Here is a 21,475-nt window from a genome sequence, read left to right as displayed (position 1 = left end):
CTTTGCCTTGTGTAATGGAACTGGTGAGTCTTGAAGTATTCAATAATTTATTTACATGAAGCACATGATATGCCGATTGAAACGCATTCCACTCAGCTACTGTAGCTAGGTGGCTACTGGCTACCAAGCTCATAATTCACTTTTAATTGCAAACAGAAAATGTCAAGCAAGCATCATGTCATACATGCTTCTCTTTCCAAAGGAATGAAAGCTGTTTGTGCCAACTTAATATCATGCTTATCATTGTTAAAATTGTGCTATACATGTGGCACAAACAAGTTTGTGGACTAGCCATAGGCTATATTTGAACGGAGCTGGTAAAAAAAGATCATTATGAGAACGTGTGGACAGTGGCACACAATGGGCTTAAAGTGACCGTGCACCATTTACAAATTAGATAAACAGCATCAAATGTCTAGTATTTCTTAAGAAATTAATACTTTAAAACAAAATTACTGTCATTATTATCTTTTAAATAATATAAAAGTGTTGACCTTGGCTTCCCTTATGAGTCACCACTGGCAGACAGCCTAATAAATTGTTTGCAGGCAAATCTGTGGCCTAGCGCAGTGAAATACCATCAGTCAAATTATTACTCATCCTTACAGTGGGCTCCGCAATTTGGAAAAACATTATATATATTTGCAGCTGTGCTGAGTGTCATGTAGCTATCCATTTTGTAGAGATTACTCAGGTATGCACATGTGTATATTACACAGGTATGCACATAGGTCGTAAAAGATTACAAGACAGAAACATTGAACACATTTTAATCTGTATTTATAAAAAAAAAAACTGTGGATTAGATGGAAGTGCTAAAATTATGATCGATAGTCTAATAATGGCATTATTAAGTGAAGAGTACCTGATGACTTGTTCAGGACTTGAAAAAGATTGGGACTTGGACTTGGACTCGACTTGGCTTTGATGTGACTTGGACTTGGACTCGACTTGCCCTTCTCTGTATTTACTTGGGACTTGACTTGGACTTGACTGCTAAGACTTGGGACTTACTTGTGACTTGCCAAACAGTGACTTGGTCCCACCTCTGTCTAATACCATACACAGTGAAAGTAATTTATATAAGTTACACCCCCATTGGTAAAATCTCTGTAAACGTTTTCTAATAATCTCTTGTAATGACAACTGCAATCATGGGGTGATATGGCTTGTTTTGCCTAATTTTGCCCAATAAAGCTGAAGATGAATGTAGGCTACAGAAATTGTTGGGCATTTGTTTTGGCACTACGATTGTAAGACATTTAGGCTAAACCTTCTGAGATTATTGAAAGTTTTGTTTTATTAGACCTATTGCTTGGTCTGCAAATGACAAATATGATTAATCTTATTATAATGGCTACATTTCATATCCACATATGTACATTTACAGGTACAAATCATGTGTTTTATTGCTCTATTTCAAACTGTATATTTAGCCTACTCAATGCAGCACATTTAAATCTGTAACAGCTTGCTGTATTTGTAGTCCATAGCTCTTTGCCCCACCCTCCATCAAACTGAAACTTCAATTCTTATAATTGTCACGGTTGTGCAGGAGGACCCAAGTGCAAGACTCCACCAGGCAGACTTACGGAAAAAACAGATTTTTTTTTTAACACGAACTTTACATTTAACGACTCTCTTACTTACGGGACTTTGACTTAGACAAACAGAGAGACAGAGGACTGGACGAAACCAACGAGACAATAACAGGGAACAGGTGAGGAGGCAGAAATGGTGGGAAAACAAACAAGACAGGAAGCACAGAAAAGTCCCCTGAAAAGTCCAACCAAGGTGGGCAGAGGGGGCCTGGACGGAGGGACTGGTCATACAGACTGTGACCACGGGGCAGACTCAGACGGGGGCAGACTCAGAGGGCTTGGGCAGGGAACGAGCAGACGGGCAGACTCAGGGGCAGGGGAAGGGACAGGAACAAAGACAGTGACAGGGACAGTGATTAGGATGGTGACTGGGACAGTAACAGGGACGGTGACAGGGATGGTAACTAGGATGGTGACTGGGACAGAGACAGAGACAGAGACGGGCACAGTGACGGGAACAGTGACTGGCACGGTGACGGGGATGGTGACTGGCACGGTGACGGGGACAGGGACAGACCACTCAGGAGAGACAGGAACAGAGAAGGGCTCGGGCAGGGGCGGGGCCGGAGAGTCAGAGGGAGGCGGAACCGACTCGGGCAGGGGCGGGGCCAGAAAGTCAGAGGGAGGCGGATCTGGCTCAGGCAGAAGTGGGGCCAGAAAGTCAGAGGGAGGCGGATCTGGCTCAGGCAGAAGTGGGGCTGGACAGACAGGCAGAGGCTGGGCTGCCGCGTGGCGTCGGGAGACTCGGCTGGGAGACTCGGCTGCCGGCGCGGTGTCGGGAGACTCGGCTGCCGGCGCGGCGTTGGGAGACTCGGCTGCCGGCGTGGCTGCAGGTGTGGCGTAGGGCGACTGGGCTGCAGGCGTGGCGTCGGGCGACTGGGCTGCGGGCACAGGAGTGGACTCGGCTGGGGCGCCTCTGGGCTGGGCACAGGAGGCATGGTGTTGGATGACCGGGTTGGCCGACGCTTGGCACGTCTCCTCCGGGAGGGAGCCTGAGGGACCTAGATGAGTTCTGGGGGGAACTGGAACTCCTCAGGCTGGGGTTCTGGACCTGAAGCGGCCGGCTGAAGGCGCAGCACACCCACCCTAAGCCCCTGGCAATGAGCTGGAGGGGCAGGGTCAGGCGGGAAACTAGCAGCCTCAAAAACTGGGTTACTGGAGGGACCAAGGAGGGACTGAAGGCTCTTACCCAGACCTGACAGCTGGTCGGCCAGGGTAGCCATTCCTGGAACCTTCAGTAGCCAGGGCCTTGAGGAAATAGTCCTCTCCATCAAGGTAATGATAGCCTGCCGGCACTCCAAGTCAGTGGACTTCACTAGCTCAGAGTTGAGCCTGCTGAGAGTGTAATCCACCTGACTTAGCTCCTCCATTGGGAAGTCAGAGTCTGCTGGGTCCATTTGTGGTCGGATCGTACTGTCACGGTTGTGCAGGAGGACCCAAGTGCAAGACTCCACCAGGCAGAATTATGGAAAAAACAGAATTTATTTTTAACACGAACTTTACATTTAAAGACTCTCTTACTTACGGGACTTTGACTTAGACAAACAGAGAGACAGAGGACTGGACGAAACCAACGAGACAATAACAGGGAACAGGTGAGGAGGCAGAAATGGAGGGAAAACAAACAAGACAGGAAGCACAGACCAAATAAGGAGATGGGGCGGAGACAACGACAGGTGACAGGCAGGTAACACAAAGCACATGGGGAACAGGCAAAAAAAAACACAGGACAATACACAAAATGGCCACCAGGGTGGCACAAACTCCAACAGTCCGGGCCAGATCCTGACAATAATATATATAAACATAAATTAAAAAGTGTGATAGAGCATTGCAGGCATCGGGAATTTAAATCCACAAGCTGTGTTTTTTATGTTAACTTTATAGCAATGTTACAAATATTCTCTTCAACAAAACAAAATATGCTTTCCTCTAAGGGCATCTGCTAATTTAATGCAATGTGAGATATAGCCTTAGCACAAACATTGGTGGGTCACCTCAACAGAATTTTTTTTTTTCACACACCAGGGGCCTTATGTGTTTGGCTTAGGCTTAACACACTGTGTACACAGGATAGGCCTAGCATTTATTTCCAAGTTCTTGTACTCCGTATGAGCTGACCCTACCGTCTTAAAATAAATAAATAAATACATAAATTTGGGGCAGCCGTGGCCTACTGGTTAGCGCTTCGGACTTGTAACCGGAGGGTTGCCGATTCGAACCCCAACCAGTAGGCATGGCTGAAGTGCCCTTGAGCAAGGCACCTAACCCCTCACTGCTCCCCGAGCGCCGCTGTTGTTGCAGGCAGCTCACTGCGCCGGGATTAGTGTGTGCTTCACCTCACTGTGTGTTCGCTGTGTGCTGAGTGTGTTTCACTAATTCACGGATTGGGATAAATGCAGAGACCAAATTTCCCTCACAGGATCAAAAGAGTATATATATTTATACTTATATATATTTACACTCACCTCATGGCATTGCCATAATCAGTCTATAGGGTCATTGTTAAATGTTGTCAAGCAAAACAAAACAAATTTTTAAACAAAATGAAGTATTTCAAATGTAATTGGTCTTATTGAGCAGTGAAAGGGCTCCTTAACTTATATCTCAAGTGTAAAATATATGGTTCAAAAGCTATTTCCATCTGTATTGTCCTATCTCGAATACAACAAATGCAAATGCAGGCTTTGTGAGGTTGTGCAGATTATTATTAAAGTAACTTAAATTATTTATTTAAGTTACTTTTACTGATGTCATTCATTAGTGACCATGTTCATACACTATGTGAATATCCAATAGAACAGGCCTGCACACAGCTGTGTGCCCAATATACTGTAGAGGAGCAGTTAAAGGCTTGAATGGATGCCGCTGGACATACTTGCATAAATGGAATTCATTTTGCAATCTGGTGTGAAAGCTATTCAATTCATAAAAAATATCACAAGGTGCCAAGGGTGGATTTTTTAATCAAATTTACTCTATCTAGCCTATGTATTTATTGGCTGATTGAAGGATTATCAGGTCTATCAACACTTGCTTGGCAAATAGTTCATAATTTATAAGGCCCAGTTACAATTATGACTTGTAGTCTGTGCAGTCATTGGTGTAGCCAGATGTAATTTCTTATATCTTCGCAAATACCTCTCCATGAATAGGCGAACGAACACAAGGTCTGGTAGTGGTGGCTGGACATAGGTCAATCGTAGCATTATCTTTAGGCTGACAACTTTGCTCAGGTTAGCTTTCAAACTTTTAACCACCAGATGGCGGAGGTTTGCATCCCCTCGATTTATATTCAGGCATCTCATTGGGTTAACTGTGCGGCGCTAGAGGACCCCGAAGCCCATACCCACCGCTGCGCTGGTGTTATTTTGTAGGCCGACTGGTAGGCTGACAGACTCCGGATTTCACACTATCACAAACCGGCGGAGCGCCAGTTGGAACGACAACCAATTCAGCCGTGGCTGCATTGACTTTACCACACCTGCATATTACGGACATTTCCATCATGGATTGCAGGAGTTATGAACTAGGCGTTAGGCCCTTGCCCAGTCAGCCATAACGTCAGCATAGTTGGCTAGCTAGCTAACGTTGGTATTTTAGCTAGCTAGGTTGCTAGACCATCGCATCGTTCAGTTTGCATTAACTGTTATTAATGTGCGTCAGTGGCTGTTTCTAATCGTAACTATGACTTTTTGAACAATTCGCGTCTATCCATCAACTTAATGGATCATTGATTTGACTGGGACGTCTTACACTTGCCGTTTAATATCGCGCTACGTTGATTTCATATCGCATATCATACAAAACGAGGAAGCCGACCTCACTGGATAGTCCAAGGTTTTGGTGACAGCCTCGCTTTCTTCAACACTAAACGGGAACCGAAACGTCACTGTGCGGCTAGCGGCTTCTGCAGGCCCAATACATTCGCTTTCAATGGGGGAAAATGACAACATGGACTATTTTTACCAGCAGGTTTTGCAAAAGGACGTGACCCGGCGTCTGCAGGTCGGCCCAGATTTAATAGACTACCTCAATGATCCTCAGAGGTCTTTGGATGTTGAGCAAGACAAATCACGGTTAGACAAAACCATAGATGAACTAACTGGATGGGTCAACTCCAGCAATTACAAGGTAACACCAGAGACATGTGGAACATAACATTTGTAGGCTGCATTATAACAGGTTAAAATGCGAACGGGAACGTTATCTCCCGTCATTCACAGCAGACCGCTAATTCATCATCACACATCCTGATAATATATATTAAACGGTACTTTTGCTTTTTACGTTCACCTCTTAACCTGACGTTGTGTATCCCATCAATGTAGCTTGTAGCTAATGTTAGTCCGTATTTGAAATACGGTGTGAAGAAAAAGTGGATGACAAAGGGTGGTCTAACGTTAGTTGATCCAGTTGCCTGTAACGTTACAGCTTGCTCGAATACCTGATGACTTGCAGTATGGCCCGTTCTCTTTTTTTGGAAGGGGTGGTGGCTAAATAGGTGATCATAACTGAATGCTATTCCTCAATAAGAAAGGAAACAGTATTATATCGTTAATACTCGATTTATAATGAAATGTGTGTATGTGTGTACGCGCGCGTGTGTGCAGAGCTGCGGGGGAGGGCACAGGGCTATTGTGTTTGTGCGTTGTTTTTGGATGTTGACCGACTGGTCCATAGGGATGGGTGTTTCTTCCATAGCGGCGACAATGGAAGGAAAGAGTGATGGTTTGGGTGTTTGTGTCTTTTCTTACCCGATAATGCCAGAATTTACGATATCAATCGTCTGCTGTTAAGTATTTTTTTCTGGGCGGAGCATCGATGGATTATTCATTAGCTATTGTCTAGCCGCGTGACGTTAACCCTCGTTTGCCCGCTGACATCCATGGGGATGGAATGTGGCTGAATGTACATAATAGGCCTACAGTTTCAGCCAACAAATTATGACTGATAGACAGAACGTGTAAACAGAATTAATCTATTGCCTGTATTTGTGTCCTTTGGCTAAAGCTAAAGCTGGTTCGTCGACACTAAATGAATTAACGGCAATAACATAACTTTACATTTCCATATAGGCCTAATTAGCGCTGTGCATTATGCCTAAACTCTCATATCATGATATAGGTAATTTCATATTATGGTATACAAATATAACATTTTCTGTACATTCAGTAAATAAATGTAACAAGCTATGTGGGGCTAATAATCGTATTACATTTTTTACTTTACATCCTTGATAAAGCCCAGATGCAAGGAGAATCTAGCCTGACGAGCCAGACCCACATTAAAATGTAGGGTCTGGGCACTCACCGTTCGCAGTGCTCAGTCCGAGGGGCGGGATAATCGGTTGTCTTTCTGAATTCCCTCTGCACGCAGTAGGACAGCGCTATGAGTCCCATGCGTTTCCCACCAGCGGAGCTAGTTGGCTAGTTCACTGCAAAAACTGCTTATCTAACCAAGTGTTATTAATCTTATATCAAGATAAAAAAAACTAGTTGGTATTGTTTTCAGTATAAAGAAACTTACCTAGCGCTTTCATGTGAAATCATTTGACTTAATTAAAAAAAAAAATACTTATTTTAAGACATCTCATCTTGAAAACAAGCAAATTTGTCTGCCAGTGTGTTAAGCAAATTTGTCCTAAAAACAAGCAAATTTGTCTGCCAGTGCGTTGAGCAAATTTGTCTTGATAAGACTCCTTAAAATAAGTTAAAGTCTTCTTAAATTAAGTCAAAATGATCTTTTGTGAGGGCGCTAGGTAAGTCTTTTCATACTAAAAACAATACCAAATAGATTTTTTAATCTTAATATAAGATCAATAACACTAGGTTAGAATGCATTTTTTGCAGGGTTCAAACTTTTGCCAACTTCATAAAAGCTTAACTCGTCACACTGTTCGCCAACATCAACATCCATCTTCTTTGATTTCAAGTAGCAGGGAATTCAAGCCAAACCGTTGCAACTCTGCCATCAATCATTATGTTAAGCCCACCTAACGACTCTATACACGATTTGATTGGCCTGATAGAAGTTTAATTTTTCGAGCTCACAAGCCAACGGAGAGTTGCTAGACTAGCCCTGGCAGCAAATATAATTTAGGGTGCGTCTAGATTTCTAGGCTAAGGAGAATCCTGTAAATTATTGAAAGTCTGTACTGAAGCAGGCCTATTTCAGCAACCTACCTGACCTCACACATTTTTACACATTTGGTGACTGTTGCTGGACTGTTAGACCCTATACATACTGGTATGCAAAAACATCATCATGCTATATGAACTACACATCTGACAATAAAGTAGATATTCTTATCATGGAGAGGAATTATTTTATATACGATAGATGATACAATATGGCACACTGCACATATATTTAGAATTAGTATCGAACTTGTTAATTATTTGAAAGTTATTTTTTTTTAGATTACTGTATCTGTCAGAATAAATAGACTTAGTAAACGTGCTAGTGCTAATATAGTGTTATTTTTTGGGGATTATTATAGGCTTGCCCTCTGTTGTTGGTTTAGCCTAATTTAGTTCCATTGGCTTTTTATTGAGGAATTATAATGCAATCTCTGTTGTTGCAGTTTAATTAAAGTAACAACAGAAACAGAACGTTTGAAAGCTGTTTAGGGCAGGTTAACATCCATGTCCAACAGATGCTTTTTGGGACAAGGAAGATGTTTTGTTCCATGAAAAACCAGGCCCATGACTACATAGCCAAAACCACTCTTGATACTACGTGTCCCATACCATCCTTGCTGAGCTCTTTCTACTTTTGCAAAATCAATTTCATCAAATTTCCTTTAAGGGGTTTTATCTCCTCTAGCTGTCCAAGTGGACAACGTCAATTGATGCGTTCAAATCAATGGTTTAGTTATTGTCATGTGGATTAAAATTGATATTAGACTGTACAATGCTATGTGAACCTTATTCTAGCACAATTTGCAGTAAATGTTCATGAAGTTGCACCTCTACCTTCCTTAAATGCATTAATTATGAACATGAATAAAACATACAAGAAAGTGACTAATTGTAACTTAGGCTGAAAATTGTGAAAGTTTAAAATTGTGTAAAAGTTTAAATTGTGAAAGTTTAAATTGTGTAAAAGTTTATCTCTATGAATGTTGAATTATCTCTCATTGAGAATGGTTACAAGTGAAAGTAATGTCTATAATAATATGATGTTACAATGCATGAGGGTTACGTTTGAATGTAATACATTGGTGAATTAAATACATTGGTACCCCTCCTGAAGGAGGGAGAGGCTTTGTGATGCACAGTCATACCATTGAGCCTGGCTCATGCTGGTGTTGTCAGAGTGTAGGTTTATTACTTTCATGGTCTGGGGTTGAGGCTGTGTAGGATGATGGCATTTTGCTTCCTCTCCCTTTTCTTCTGTGCTGTTGTATCACTTGCTCTGCATGGTTAGTGGAAACGGCCATCGTGAATGTAAGTGTTGTTGTTATCCTTGCCAAGTATAGGTGGCTCTTAATGACTGTGTTCTTTTTTACACCTTGATGTGATACTTCCTGGGTCTAATATACTTGGGCACATGCACAGTTTTGCAGTAAGGTTTAGGGCTCTGTTTCAAAATACATTGTTCTCTCTACTCTCAATGAACTGAATTCACTAATAAAGTTTGTTTGAATCTGTGTGTTCTAAATAGGTGGCCTTGCTGGGCATTGATATTGTAGCAGCATTTGTTGACAGACTGAATGAACGGTTCAGAGGATTTGTGGGTACAGGTAAGGACAGTGTGATTGTTTTTGTATGTCAGTGTATTTTTATTTATTTTTTTCATATTATTATTTTGTCTGTGTGCACATGTGGGCCTGTGTGTGTCTGTATTAGTATGTGTTGAGATATATAAGTGATATGTATGTGTGTTTATGTGACGCTATGTGTGAATGTGACCCTGATAGTGTGAAAAGTGTGGTATGGTCTCTTGTGGAGAAGGACACCTTTTGATTTTGTTTAGAGGTGATGCTCTGACATTTGTACATTTCAAGAACCTTGGAGACTTTGCACTCTTATCAATGAAATGGAAAAAAATATGGAAAATAATTTTAAAATATCCAAATCATTCCAAAACCACAAACATATTTTTCTGAATAGGATTGGTCATGGATGTTCTGTAGACTAAGACAAGTCCACCTTGTCTGCTTAGAAGGCTATATACTGATCTCTATATTATTTCTGCATGCAGTTGTTCCGGCGCTGGTGGATCGACTGGGGGACTCTAAAGACCAGGTGCGCGAGCAGGCCCAAGCGCTCATCCTGAAGCTTATGGAGCAGTGTGCCACGCCTATGGTGAGCATCAGTGCAACATGCGGATACTGAAGACAGGGCCAAGCACACATGTTGACTTCTATTAATGCATTTAGTTTGCATGCTTTTCACCGGCTCAAAGTGAGTGAAATGTGTGCTGTCTGTCTGTCTATCTGTCTGTAGAAAATGTGTTTTTTAGGGGCTTTAATGACCCCTATTTTCACCTGTTCTATTCACAGTATGTTTGGGAGAGATTATTTCCTGGTTTTAAACACAAGAACTTCCGCAGTAGAGAAGGAGTGTGTATCTGCCTAGTTGCCACGCTTAACACGTGAGTATACTCCTCACACACTGCTTACCGGTAGACACAATCAGTGGTGTAGTCTATGTGATACCCAGGACTACGCAGTATGCCCACTTATAAAGCATCACCATCTGAGTATACCCACTTAAAATACATATTAACATTGGGGGTTGATCACAGTATACCCACTACAGCTAACAAGACTACATCACAGTATACCCACTACTGCTAACAAGACTACATCACAGTATACCCACTACAGCTAACAAGACTACATCACTGGACACAATCACCCAACATCTACACTCCCCAGTTCCCCATGTGTCACAGAATGATCATATCAGATGTATCAAGCCAGTTAAAACAGGACAAAGCATATGGCAATGCTACAAGAATAGAAGTAGTAAATGCACCTGATCCAGTGTACCTTATGGATATGATGCACACTGACTGGCGTCTCCTTCACAGGTATGGTGCCCAGCCACTGAGTCTCAGTAAGATCGTGCCATTTCTCTGCACATTAACTGGAGACCAAAACCCACAGGTAAATAATATGTGATAACATAATTTGTATGTGTCTTGTGTGTTTACAGTCATGTATTCCTTTGGAGTGGTGTAGTCTTGAATTGGGGACTGGAAAACCGCTTGGGCTACAGAGGATGGGGCACTATGATTAAGATCAACACTGTATTTAGACCCTTCCTACAAGCCCATGGAGCTCACACACAACAGTAGCACTTGAGGGAGGAGTGGTTGTTGGCATGCTGAGATGCTTAACAGTTACTTTTAACACTCGGAAGAACAGTGTGGCACTTACTGATTACCCTCTTGCTGACAGAGAAGGCAGGTAGCTGCTGTCTTCACAGAACAAAGGTGTGTGTGCTGATCGTGGCAGCTTTGCAAAAAGGCAAAGAGTCCTGGTGTAGGAGGCAAATAGAAAAGCTGTGGATCAGACAGTGGTGCATCAATGTGTGGTGACACTGGGTGATGGATAAAACTTCAGTGGTGTGGTACCTTAATGAGATTGTACCTCAGTATAAGTATATATACCCTTTTGATCCCGTGAGGGAAATTTGGTCTCTGCATTTATCCCAATCTGTGAATTAGTGAAACACACACAGCACACAGCGATCACATAGTGAGGTGAAGCACACACTAACCTGGAGCAGTGAGCTGCCTGCTACAGCGGCGCTCGGGGAGCAGTGAGGGGTTAGGTGCCTTGCTCAAGGACACTTCAGTCGTGGATGTGCTTTCCCTGCCTGCATTTTTCCTACTGGTCTGGGATCGAACTGGCAACCCTTCGGTTACAAGCCCAAAGCCCTAACCAGAAGGCCATGGCTGCCCCCAGACCTCTGCGACTGATGTTTGATTGCGACTCTCTGCTTGACGTGTTGAGGTGGCTTGAAAGGAGAATGATACGATTCTGAGCTGAATTGTTCCCAGTTAGTTGCTGCTGGGTGGCTAGCCCATTTTGTTGGTAGACTGAGGAAATTCAACATCTTCCCTTTGAATCTGCCAACTTCATGTTCCAAGTGCCACACGACCTTTGGCACTAGACATCGCAGTACTACAACCATCCTCTCTCACAGTAGCGCACTAAATGCTGTAGAATGGACATGTAGAGGTAGGAAGGGTTATTCCAGTGGAAGAGGAGAGTGATGATGGAGAAGAGGGCAAGTTAGAGGAACGGCCCACTTTTTGTCAAGATGTGTTTGTGTAGTATACTGTATTTGAAAAAAAAAAAAAAAACTGTATGCACTGTATTTGGAAAAATATGTTAATGCAGGAATATAATTTACTGTATCTGTTAAAGTACATGGAAAAAAATCTCTGACAATGTAATGAATGTTAATGGTCTTATAATGTTGTTTTAAGTTGCAAGCGAACCAAATAAATGAATGAATGCTGTTTGCCTGCCAAAGTAAGGGCATTTGGTATTCCAGGAAGACATCTGGTTTGGTGATTAAATTGCATTTGTGTTGTGTTCTGCTGAGTTGTGGAAATGTACTGTATGTTGTAGGTGAGGGAGTCTGCCATAGTGTCTCTGGTGGAGGTGTATCGTCACGTGGGGGAGAGAGTGAGGGTTGACCTGAACAAGAGTGGAATGCCCGGGCAGCGGTAAGCAGTTGGATAATGGTCTCATTTTTATCATTTAATAGAATCCCATTTTTTAACATCAAACATTTTGTTGTGGATTAAAACATGACAAATTGATTACAGCAATACATATACATTTTGGTCAATTTTGCTATTATTTGGGTACAAGACAGAGGTGTCTATTGAGAAGGTCTGTTACTGCCAGCAAAACTATATAGAGAAATGTAGTTTGTAAAGAATGCCTCGTACTTGGATAAACTAAAAACAAAGAAGAACCGCAGCTTTCAATAAAATGTCTTCAACCAGTATTGCACATATTCTGAAATGGAAACAAAAACTTGTGCTGGGGAAGTCATAAGAAGTAACTACTTTGAATTTGAGTTCAGAGTCTTTAGCAGTACTCCTTGTGCTATCTCTTCTTCCACGTTACCAAAATAACTCCTTTAATAGAAACAACTAGATACAAATCTCAAACTTTTGCTGCTGATTTGCACTTTGGGTTGCACTCTGTGCATATGAAAATGCGCTATATAAATAAACGTGACTTGAATTGACTACTACATTCCTCTGACCTTTTAAGGTCAGTAGTGCCACACTAAATCCTAGACAACAAGATAAGACGACAGAGATCCCTGCTGAGACTAGTATTTGGCATCCAACTCATGATTAAATCAAATGTCTCCTCTGGTGGATAAAGGAATTCACTTTCCTCATGCATTGTGTGATTTACTGATAGCAAAATGTCTATCCTTTTTGTTGTGTGATGTGTGTGTTAAAGTTTAAAAACCAAGGAAAAATATTTTATTGGGCTGAGGAAACACAAGGTAAATTTCCAATAGTATGTTTACATGGACAGTCTTTTTATTCGAATTAAATGATTCCAAATGAAAATTTTGTGTCCTCTGTTTACATAGGATATGTTCTTTTCCGATCAGGTGTTTACAAGCTCTGTAACAGAACGTCACATATTACCAACCGTCACGTATTTCCAACCTCTTATGTGTATGTGTCACTTAATATTCATTTCTATACAAACCAAGACGACGGATTCCTAAAGAAACGCAAGCACCCACACAATAAGTGTATCTAAATTAGCTATGTACCAAAAATTACATTTTACCGTGACAGTTGTAAACTGTGTTGTAAGGCTGCGTGTACAAATCCGCTTGGAGCTCCAGTGGAATTTTGATTTGCGACGAGAATTCACGGGCTAACCGTTGATAGGAATAGGCCCAGCACTAAACTCCGAGCGTGGTAAACAAAATCGGACATTTCAGGCAGTAAAAGCCCCGGTAAGAACCATACTAGATTTTGTTCAAAAATGTAAGGTTAATTTATCAAAGGTTATTTTGAAGTATTAAAAAAGCATCATTGTTTTAGAATTTTGAACGAAATGGTTGGTAATTAGCACGTTTACGATATAATCTTTGGTGGGAATAGCCATTGCTGTTTTGAGTTTGCTTGAGAAGATGGACGTAGATAATTTAGTCAACATTTTAGTTGTTGTAGTCTTTGCCTTGCGTTTAATCAAGCAATCTTACAGTAATGCATTGGTTATGGGGGTAATGTAAAGAAGTCGACAGCAAGAAGATAACCTTTTTGTTAGTGGGCCTACTGTTATCTTTAGACTTGACCCTGCCTCCTCCCAAGGCCAAAGACTGATAGATGAGTGGGACTGTTGGTGAGAGAGTTGTACTCTTCCGATTTTGAATGGAAACAAAGTGTCCATTTGAGACCCATCAATCCTAAGTTACACCAGGCAACCTGTTTCACCATATACATGGCTGTTCAATCGGAATAACAACGGAAAACACCACCCCTGTCATTACGATTAGAATTCTAATCAGATTAGCAGTTATATTCCGATCAAGGTGTTCATATGCGTCATTTTCATTCCGATTGAGCCATTACTCTAATTGGATTAAAAGTGTCCATGTAAACCCACACTGACAGTCTAAGTGTTATGTGATGTACACTGTCCTCTTTCAGTTTAAACCTAATGCTATATTATTATAGATATCCTGTCTGTTTGAACCATGCTTGTACAGTGGTTAGAAGTAGAGCGGGTGTGGGAAGGTTACCCTTTTCTATCCCAGAGGTTAAGTCCGCTTATTACTCTAGTGTGTTACTCAGACATTCCACCCATTCTCAGTTTTACCTTGCCAAACTTTTGATACGTTCTGTTTTCCTTATGGTACCAATCGACGGTCACCATCACTGCCATTTTCAAAATAACACCAGATTTTGCTCAAATATTTACAAAGAAAACATACAGAGTATGTAAACTCAAAGGATTTCATTCACTTATGTGTTCTTACAAATGATCACACTCTCTCAACCCACCATGACTTTCCTAACACTTAAGTACGAGGGTAGTTTGTTCTGGTTGTCATGCCTAATGTTGATCAATCTGAATTATTCTAAATCAGCCAGCAAGGGTACAGCCACTTAGGATTAGACACATATTTCGAGGCGATGCTAGGACAACCCTGAGGATATGTTGGGCATTGAGGGCATGTGCAGCAAATCTTAAGCAAAGCTAATTAGGCCTTTCCCAATTAGACCACAACAAGAAGGCCAAACCAGCGTTATGAACAACTGATATGAAAATTGTTAGTCAGTGTACTATAAATATTCCAAAACTTGGTACTTGTACTGATGCCAAAAGGATACCTAATAAAGAAAACAGTTTTTTGCCTGTTCCTCTTTTTATGTTTGTTTATGATATTTGCCAGATGCTTTTTTTCAAAGCAACTTCCAATGGCATTAATAAACACTGTTAATATTAAATATTAGTTTACAGTAAATTCATATGGCCTGAATAAAAGAAATACCAATGATAACACTAAATAGAATTAACAGAATAGTAACAGTAACGATTAACATGCAAACTGTGGCTGTGAGGAAAATGATTTTTTTTAGAAACATGATAAACAGATAATTAATTTTGATAACGCAGATGACGTTTTTTGAAGATCCCGAAAACTATTGCTAGAATGATAGGTATATGAAGATGTTAGCTGATGCACTCTTAATAGTCAAAGAGATTTTGAAATGAGTCACTTAACCCTTAGAACCCGATTGGCGCAAAGTGCGTCAAAAAACACACCCTTTCTTCTCTGTTGCATTGCTCCGGAACTGTTCATCACAGCGTGATGTGACAGAGCAGAAGTGGGGCTTTCCAACGAGACTACACACTTGTCTCTACGATCAAGTATGAAAAAAAAAAAAAATCATGAAATTAAATCAAATTGCATCATATTTACAGTCTATACTTCTCTGCGTTCACCTGTGCACCCATTACTCTCGTTTGAATTACTCGCGAACCCGTGATCGCATCGATATGGCAAGCATATCAGATGAAAGAGGGGACACAGGGCTATCCATTGGTACCATGTTTATCGATATTTCTGGCTTATAAAAACAGACTAAGTGACTGCAAAATAATAACGTCATGTACACAAACCAACGCTGCACACCTATTACTCTTGTTTGAATTACTCGCGGACCCGTGATCGGATAGATATGCCAGGCATGTCAGATGAAAGAGGACACTCAGAGCTATCATTTGATACCTTTGATCCTTCTGGGTTATAAAACAGACGAAGTTACAGCAAAATAATAACTTCATATAGCTGGACTTACCCCATGTTTTTGTCTGTTCTTGTGGCAAAGCATGTTTATAATTCAACGCTATCGTGTGTTTCTCTATGGCAAAGCATGTTCATAATCCGGTTTTGAGATCCTAGCAAATTCCTGCATGGCATCCAATTCAAGGCTCACATTGCATCCCAATTTGTTCAACAAAGAAACACCTTTTTTGCCTACTTTGTTCATGGCAATCCAGTAAAAAGTTGAGAATCATTATGAGTGCATACACCAGGCAAGCAGGCTAACACGCAACCTCGGGTCAAGTCCGGTCAGATCAGTTCGTGTCACAGATATGGAGCGCAGAAAGGTCATTTTTCATCACTAAATAAAAAATGGCATTTATTTCCGTAAATCTCACACCACATATTTCTGTAAATTGCTCAGCCCCAGAGTATCCCTCCAACATGGCAACTATATTGCCCGATTCAGGACAGTCTGCCCTACACACACATGAAATGCATGTAGAGCTATGAGCTTGCTGTGGTGAGATACATGTCGAAATATAAGAATTTTTATAATACGCTTTTTATATTTTAATTCTTTTAAAAAATCAAAATGCTAGTACTAATACATGAAATGATGGCAGGTCTGGATAGCCTAGACTCTGCTGAAAAAAACACTTTGGCACTTACAATAACCAGAATAAATCCTTATGAATAAAGGTAGGGAAAATGCCCTAAAAACAGCTTAGGGTTCTAAGGGTTAAATTTGAAGTTGTGATGATGGACTCCATCAGGCAGCCTGAGCTTCTGAGCACCTTGTTAAGGTGTTTTCCTCTCCCAGTGGATGTTCCTGTCATGTCCTGGTGGGTCAAGCCTTCAGACAATGGAACATCGCACAAGGGTGGCTGGCAGTGGCAGAGAGGCAGATGGAGAAAAGGTGTGGGGGAAGGGTGTGTGTTGCACTCACTCAGAGCGAGAGACCAGCCCCTCCCCGTTTGTGTTTGTGCCCAGCTGGGGGTTATGTAACACAACAGGGAGAGAAAAAGAGTCAAAATGGGAAAAGGGAGAACTGAATCTGGGTGTTAGGCTCGTATTGGTCTGAACACGTAGCCCTTACGGCCACACAAACGGCCACACATACATGCACACATGTCCACAAGCTTGCTGACAGACCGCTCTTGCACATCATGGAGTGAGTATTGACACGCCTTCTGCACTCCTCACCCACTCCTCAGCAGGAAGACTGCAGGTGTGGTCACTCTACCTCATCCGCCCCCTGGCCCTGTGTCTTTGGCCCCTTTTAGAAACTCTCTACTCCATTACAGAATAGCATTCCGCATATAGCCACACTCACAGCGAGGGAGGGCACTCTTAATAAAAGAAATTAGGTGTGATACAGCAGCAACCTTTGAGATGCCCTCGACAAAAAGACAAATCATTTTAATAGAATTAATGAACATAATATTTAAAAACCCTGCACTCTCATACAGTATGTTTGGACTAAAGTCGCTTTAAAGTTGGAATCATTTTAAGTCTGTGTGATTTTGTGATATTAATCATCAAGTTTAATGTTAATTGAAAATATCATTAAATAAGTTAAAATGAGCATTTTGGTTTCAATTTAAAGCATCTTAGGGTTCCCTATTTTCTAATTAGACAGTGTTGTGTGTTTTACAGACTCCAGATGATCCTCGGCCGCTTTGATGATGTTCTTCATGCTGGGAATATGGCTCTGACTCTCAATCAAGGTAAGGGGATTATCCAACACCCTCACTGATAAAGGGACATGCATGCTAACTACGTTAGCAACTTGCATGGTTGGAACTATGCAAGTGCGACACAACTCTTTCCCAAAACAATAGTTAAAACTTTTAAAACTTAATAAGTTCAAAGTTTGAACTATGGTGGTGCAACGAACATAGTCCGATGCATTGTTAAGCGACACAAGATTTTCCCGAACATTTGCGAACACTGTCGTAAAGTTATGTAGTTAAAAATACAGCTCTCTACCTGTCATTAAAGCATAGTTCCAGGGATCAGTCATTTGTTTACATATTATTAATTATAAATGCATTCAGGTTTTCTGGTTGATATTTTACACTTCTAACCACTATACAATACTATTGTTAAATGGCTTAAGCACAAATTGCATCTGTAAAAAGTCCACTTGCAGCAACTAGCACGCGAGTCGAAGTCACACGCCTCTTGGGTAGGTAACGGTCATGTACTCCAAACCGCGTTCAGACCTTAGTTAGATGTTGGTTATTTGATTGATGCATTGTTCCATGTTAGTTAAAAGCTAACTTCCGTAGTTGTATGGGAAACGCACTCCTGGATTGTACAATATTACATGCACTGATAATGACATGCCTGTTATCAGAAACAATTTCAAGATATCTCCTTTCTTGTTACCTTCGATTGTAAAAACAATGGATGAAATACCATTAAAAGGGGGGATTGCAAAGTGTTATGAAAAAAAATGAGGTAGTTTCTAAATTAGGATATCTATGAAGTTTGTCATTGGTATGATACAAATAGAAAATAGCCACACATTCTTCTTTAGGAATTGTCTCATTTTTGATTAAAAAATATGGCTGTTTGCATTTGGAGATTACCAGTGTTACTGCTACAAGTCTGATGTGATTAAAGTTGTAAAAATTCCCGAAATAGTTTTCCATCATTTGTATGTGTTTGCATTGGTGCCCCAGCCCCTTTGACTTATCTTGTATGAGATCTAATTCAGGCTGATAGAAAGCTGTTCAGTAAGGACCGGTACCACAGGTTGCAAGAGTTAAGAGGATTTTCCTGCAATATCCGTTAGTCCAAACTGGATGTGGAATGATGACTTGGTATCGGAGTTGTTAATCCAGGACAAACATCCATGTGAAACATCCAAATGATTCTACAAGTGTATACAAATTAATGTCCATTAATACTGATATAAATTAGGACATTGTAGTCCATATCACAAGCTGTTCTTCACTCACCAAACAAACATGCCATCGCAAAGTAAAAAGTAAGACTAGTTAGGCTTCTTAATATCAGTTTGAAATTTCAGCAAAAAACTATTTGTCATTTAAATGCTGAAACATAAACAATGCCATTCAAATATGAAACAGCAGAGTAAGAGATGTGTCTCCTTCAGTGCTTTGAACTCATCAACTAGTCTAGTCAACGTATTGTCTTGAGTTTACCTCTATGTGTAGCTGGCAGTAGCATTCCCAAATTATATATTTTGAATGGTTTGACTGTTGCTATAATTAAATAGCAACTGCAAGGACTTGAGTACTCTAGCTACAACAGGAAAGGAAAGGAACAATTAACAAAGCTAGATGGAAGGCTTGGTTTCTGTACTGCTGTTTGGACGATTCATTTGTGACACCATACATCTGTGTCTCTATGATGATTAGCTGCTCAGATACCCTCCAAAAAAAGAGTTTTTGCAGCAAGGTGATTAGCTGACTTAACCGGCTTGTAGAATGTGGAGGTGGGTATAGTGACAGAGCATGTTTCATTTACATATTAATAGCAGATGGCCTCTAGGAGTTTAATTTTGCCAAAATATTTATTTAATCTATAGATCTGCGGTGAGAATCTTGCTCACATAAATTAAGTCGAAGTTTGGTGTTGATGTGCTGTGTATTAATTGAAAATTAATTATTGGAGAGCACCTTAGGATGTTGGTGCTGTTGTGAGCTAGGTGACACAAGCTAGTGACATCACGGAAATGGTTCATATCAGGTTTGTGCTTTCCCAAACAAAAACTCTCCTAACACAAACCTAAACATTTAAGTAAATTCATAATTTACATGTGCCTCAATAAGATCATGAGTTGATAATTAACTGGTCATTAATGTGTGTTTTCCATGTAATTTATCATGTTGTTGTTGTTGTGACTGTTACTTTTGTGTTGACTTACCCAAGGTGTCTGCTTACATTAATACCATGGGCAGTTGCCATGCCATGAGAGGTGGGGAATCTTTTCAGCTGCTCAATCTGTGTTGGCAGCAGTTGGCTGTAAGGATTAAGCCGTCTCTCACTATATACTGCAAAGGTTAGGAGTTAGGCTTACAGTGCTAAGACCTCCGAGGGGATGACTGGATCTCTCCTGATCTAAGTATGTATACAGATGGCAGTTTTGAATGAGATATTGAGGCATTGTGTGCCCCTTGTTCATACAAGGAGGGAGGCAGGAGGAGAGGGAGAATCAGAGCGTTATGGTCGCAGAGAGAGCCGTGCCTGCCTCTGAGTCACACTGATCCAGTGTGACAGGGAGAGGGAAAGAAAGAAGTGTCAGTGTGTGCCGGCAGAGAATCCATGACTATGGGGGACGATGGAGATGGTGAGTGTCTCTCTCGCTCTCTGTATATATATGGGACTGTTTCCTTTTTGTTTGGGTTGAAGAATGTTAGTTCCTTTTTTTCTCTTGGTAGTTTTCCGACCATCAGGGAAGCAGAGGGTCGGAACATATGGTCTCATGAATCCACTTAAGGGTCGGTCAGAAGCAAATGCGAGTAAATATTCTTTGAAAAAGTCCTTTCTCTGGAATGGCTGAGCTTGTGAAAGTTCTCAAGAATTTCTAGTCATGAATTTAATTTAGACATTAGTCATTGTTTTGTCATGTTACCATATTTTGCTCTGACCAGTCACTTAGAAGGAGAGATTATGTGAGAAAGAGGAAGAGAGAGGGCGCAGAATTTCTGTTCCATCTCAATAGGTCTGCTTTTGTATGTAGTGAGGATCCTGGTTGGCATCTTGTCAGCGCAAGTTGTCTGGTGTGTTATGTGTTAGGCGCTGCTGTGATTGTTATAATCGTAAGATAATGCACAGAAGTTATATTTAACTCAAAATAACAGCCTGAAAACAGCTATAAAAGCGTAACATATATTAGAGCTTATGAACTCCAGCTAAAGTAAAACGTGTTTGAAATTCTTGGTTTATTGTCATGTTCCGTTTTTTTTTTTTTTTTTTGTAATGGAATGATTGGGAGGAAGTGCCAGTAAAGAGTGTTTAGCCAATTTTAAGTGATTTTGATAATAAATAACAGAAGTCAGAGTCTTTTCAAATCACAAAAGCATAAATTTGTCTTCTGAGTATTAGTCATCAGGACTGAGAGGATCGGACTCACTTCTCCTTTCCCCATGTTGCAGTGTGCACATAAATAGATTAGGCTGCTCCAGGGCAGAGTACCACATGCAGTTTGGACCCAAAACATATTTTTGACTTTGGTTAATTATGTGTCACTAACCTCAATCCAAACCTTCTGAAATTATACCCCATCAAATGCATAATTTATATACCGGACACTCTCCAGCAGGGATTATCAGGCTACCAACCCTTTTGTATTCGTTTTAATTTATTGATTCCTGAAGCAGGAAGAAACCCACTCCTCAAATTGACATGACATTACAGGGAGTGTTGGCTCAAATTCGCTTATTTTTTCTGACAAATTATCAGTTTTATGTTTGCATTTCTAAGATAAATGCTTATTAATATCCACAGGACACCAACTATTGCAGTATGGCCGTTATCAACATGGGAACTGTTACAAGAGCAGTTGAGTGTGATTGAGTGATGCAGTAATGTGTTGGATTGGATATACAGGTTATG

General features: G+C 40.9%; 1 protein-coding gene across 20 annotated transcripts in view; it reads left to right on the top strand.

Moving 5' to 3' along the window:
* Positions 1-4,928: 4,928 nt before the first annotated feature.
* clasp2 (cytoplasmic linker associated protein 2) overlaps positions 4,929-21,475 on the top strand; it is a 53,553-nt gene continuing 37,006 nt past the window's right edge. For 12 of the 20 annotated variants that reach the window (XM_042077113.1, XM_042077115.1, XM_042077123.1 and 9 more), the window contains exons 1-7: positions 4,929-5,735; positions 9,270-9,348; positions 9,810-9,913; positions 10,111-10,202; positions 10,644-10,719; positions 12,196-12,293; positions 17,543-17,613. In XM_042077113.1, the coding sequence (XP_041933047.1) occupies positions 5,538-5,735; positions 9,270-9,348; positions 9,810-9,913; positions 10,111-10,202; positions 10,644-10,719; positions 12,196-12,293; positions 17,543-17,613 (718 nt within the window). In that variant the 5' untranslated portion in view covers positions 4,929-5,537. Of the gene's footprint in view, positions 5,736-9,269; positions 9,349-9,809; positions 9,914-10,110; positions 10,203-10,643; positions 10,720-12,195; positions 12,294-17,542; positions 17,614-19,961; positions 20,208-21,475 lie in introns of those variants that run through there. The other 8 variants (XM_042077117.1, XM_042077125.1, XM_042077133.1 and 5 more) reach the window with 2 other exon arrangements.

Source organism: Alosa sapidissima, chromosome 21 (genome assembly GCF_018492685.1).
Source record: "Alosa sapidissima isolate fAloSap1 chromosome 21, fAloSap1.pri, whole genome shotgun sequence".
Classification (NCBI taxonomy): Eukaryota; Metazoa; Chordata; class Actinopteri; order Clupeiformes; family Clupeidae; genus Alosa; species Alosa sapidissima.
This window is presented reverse-complemented; position numbering and strand designations above follow the sequence as displayed.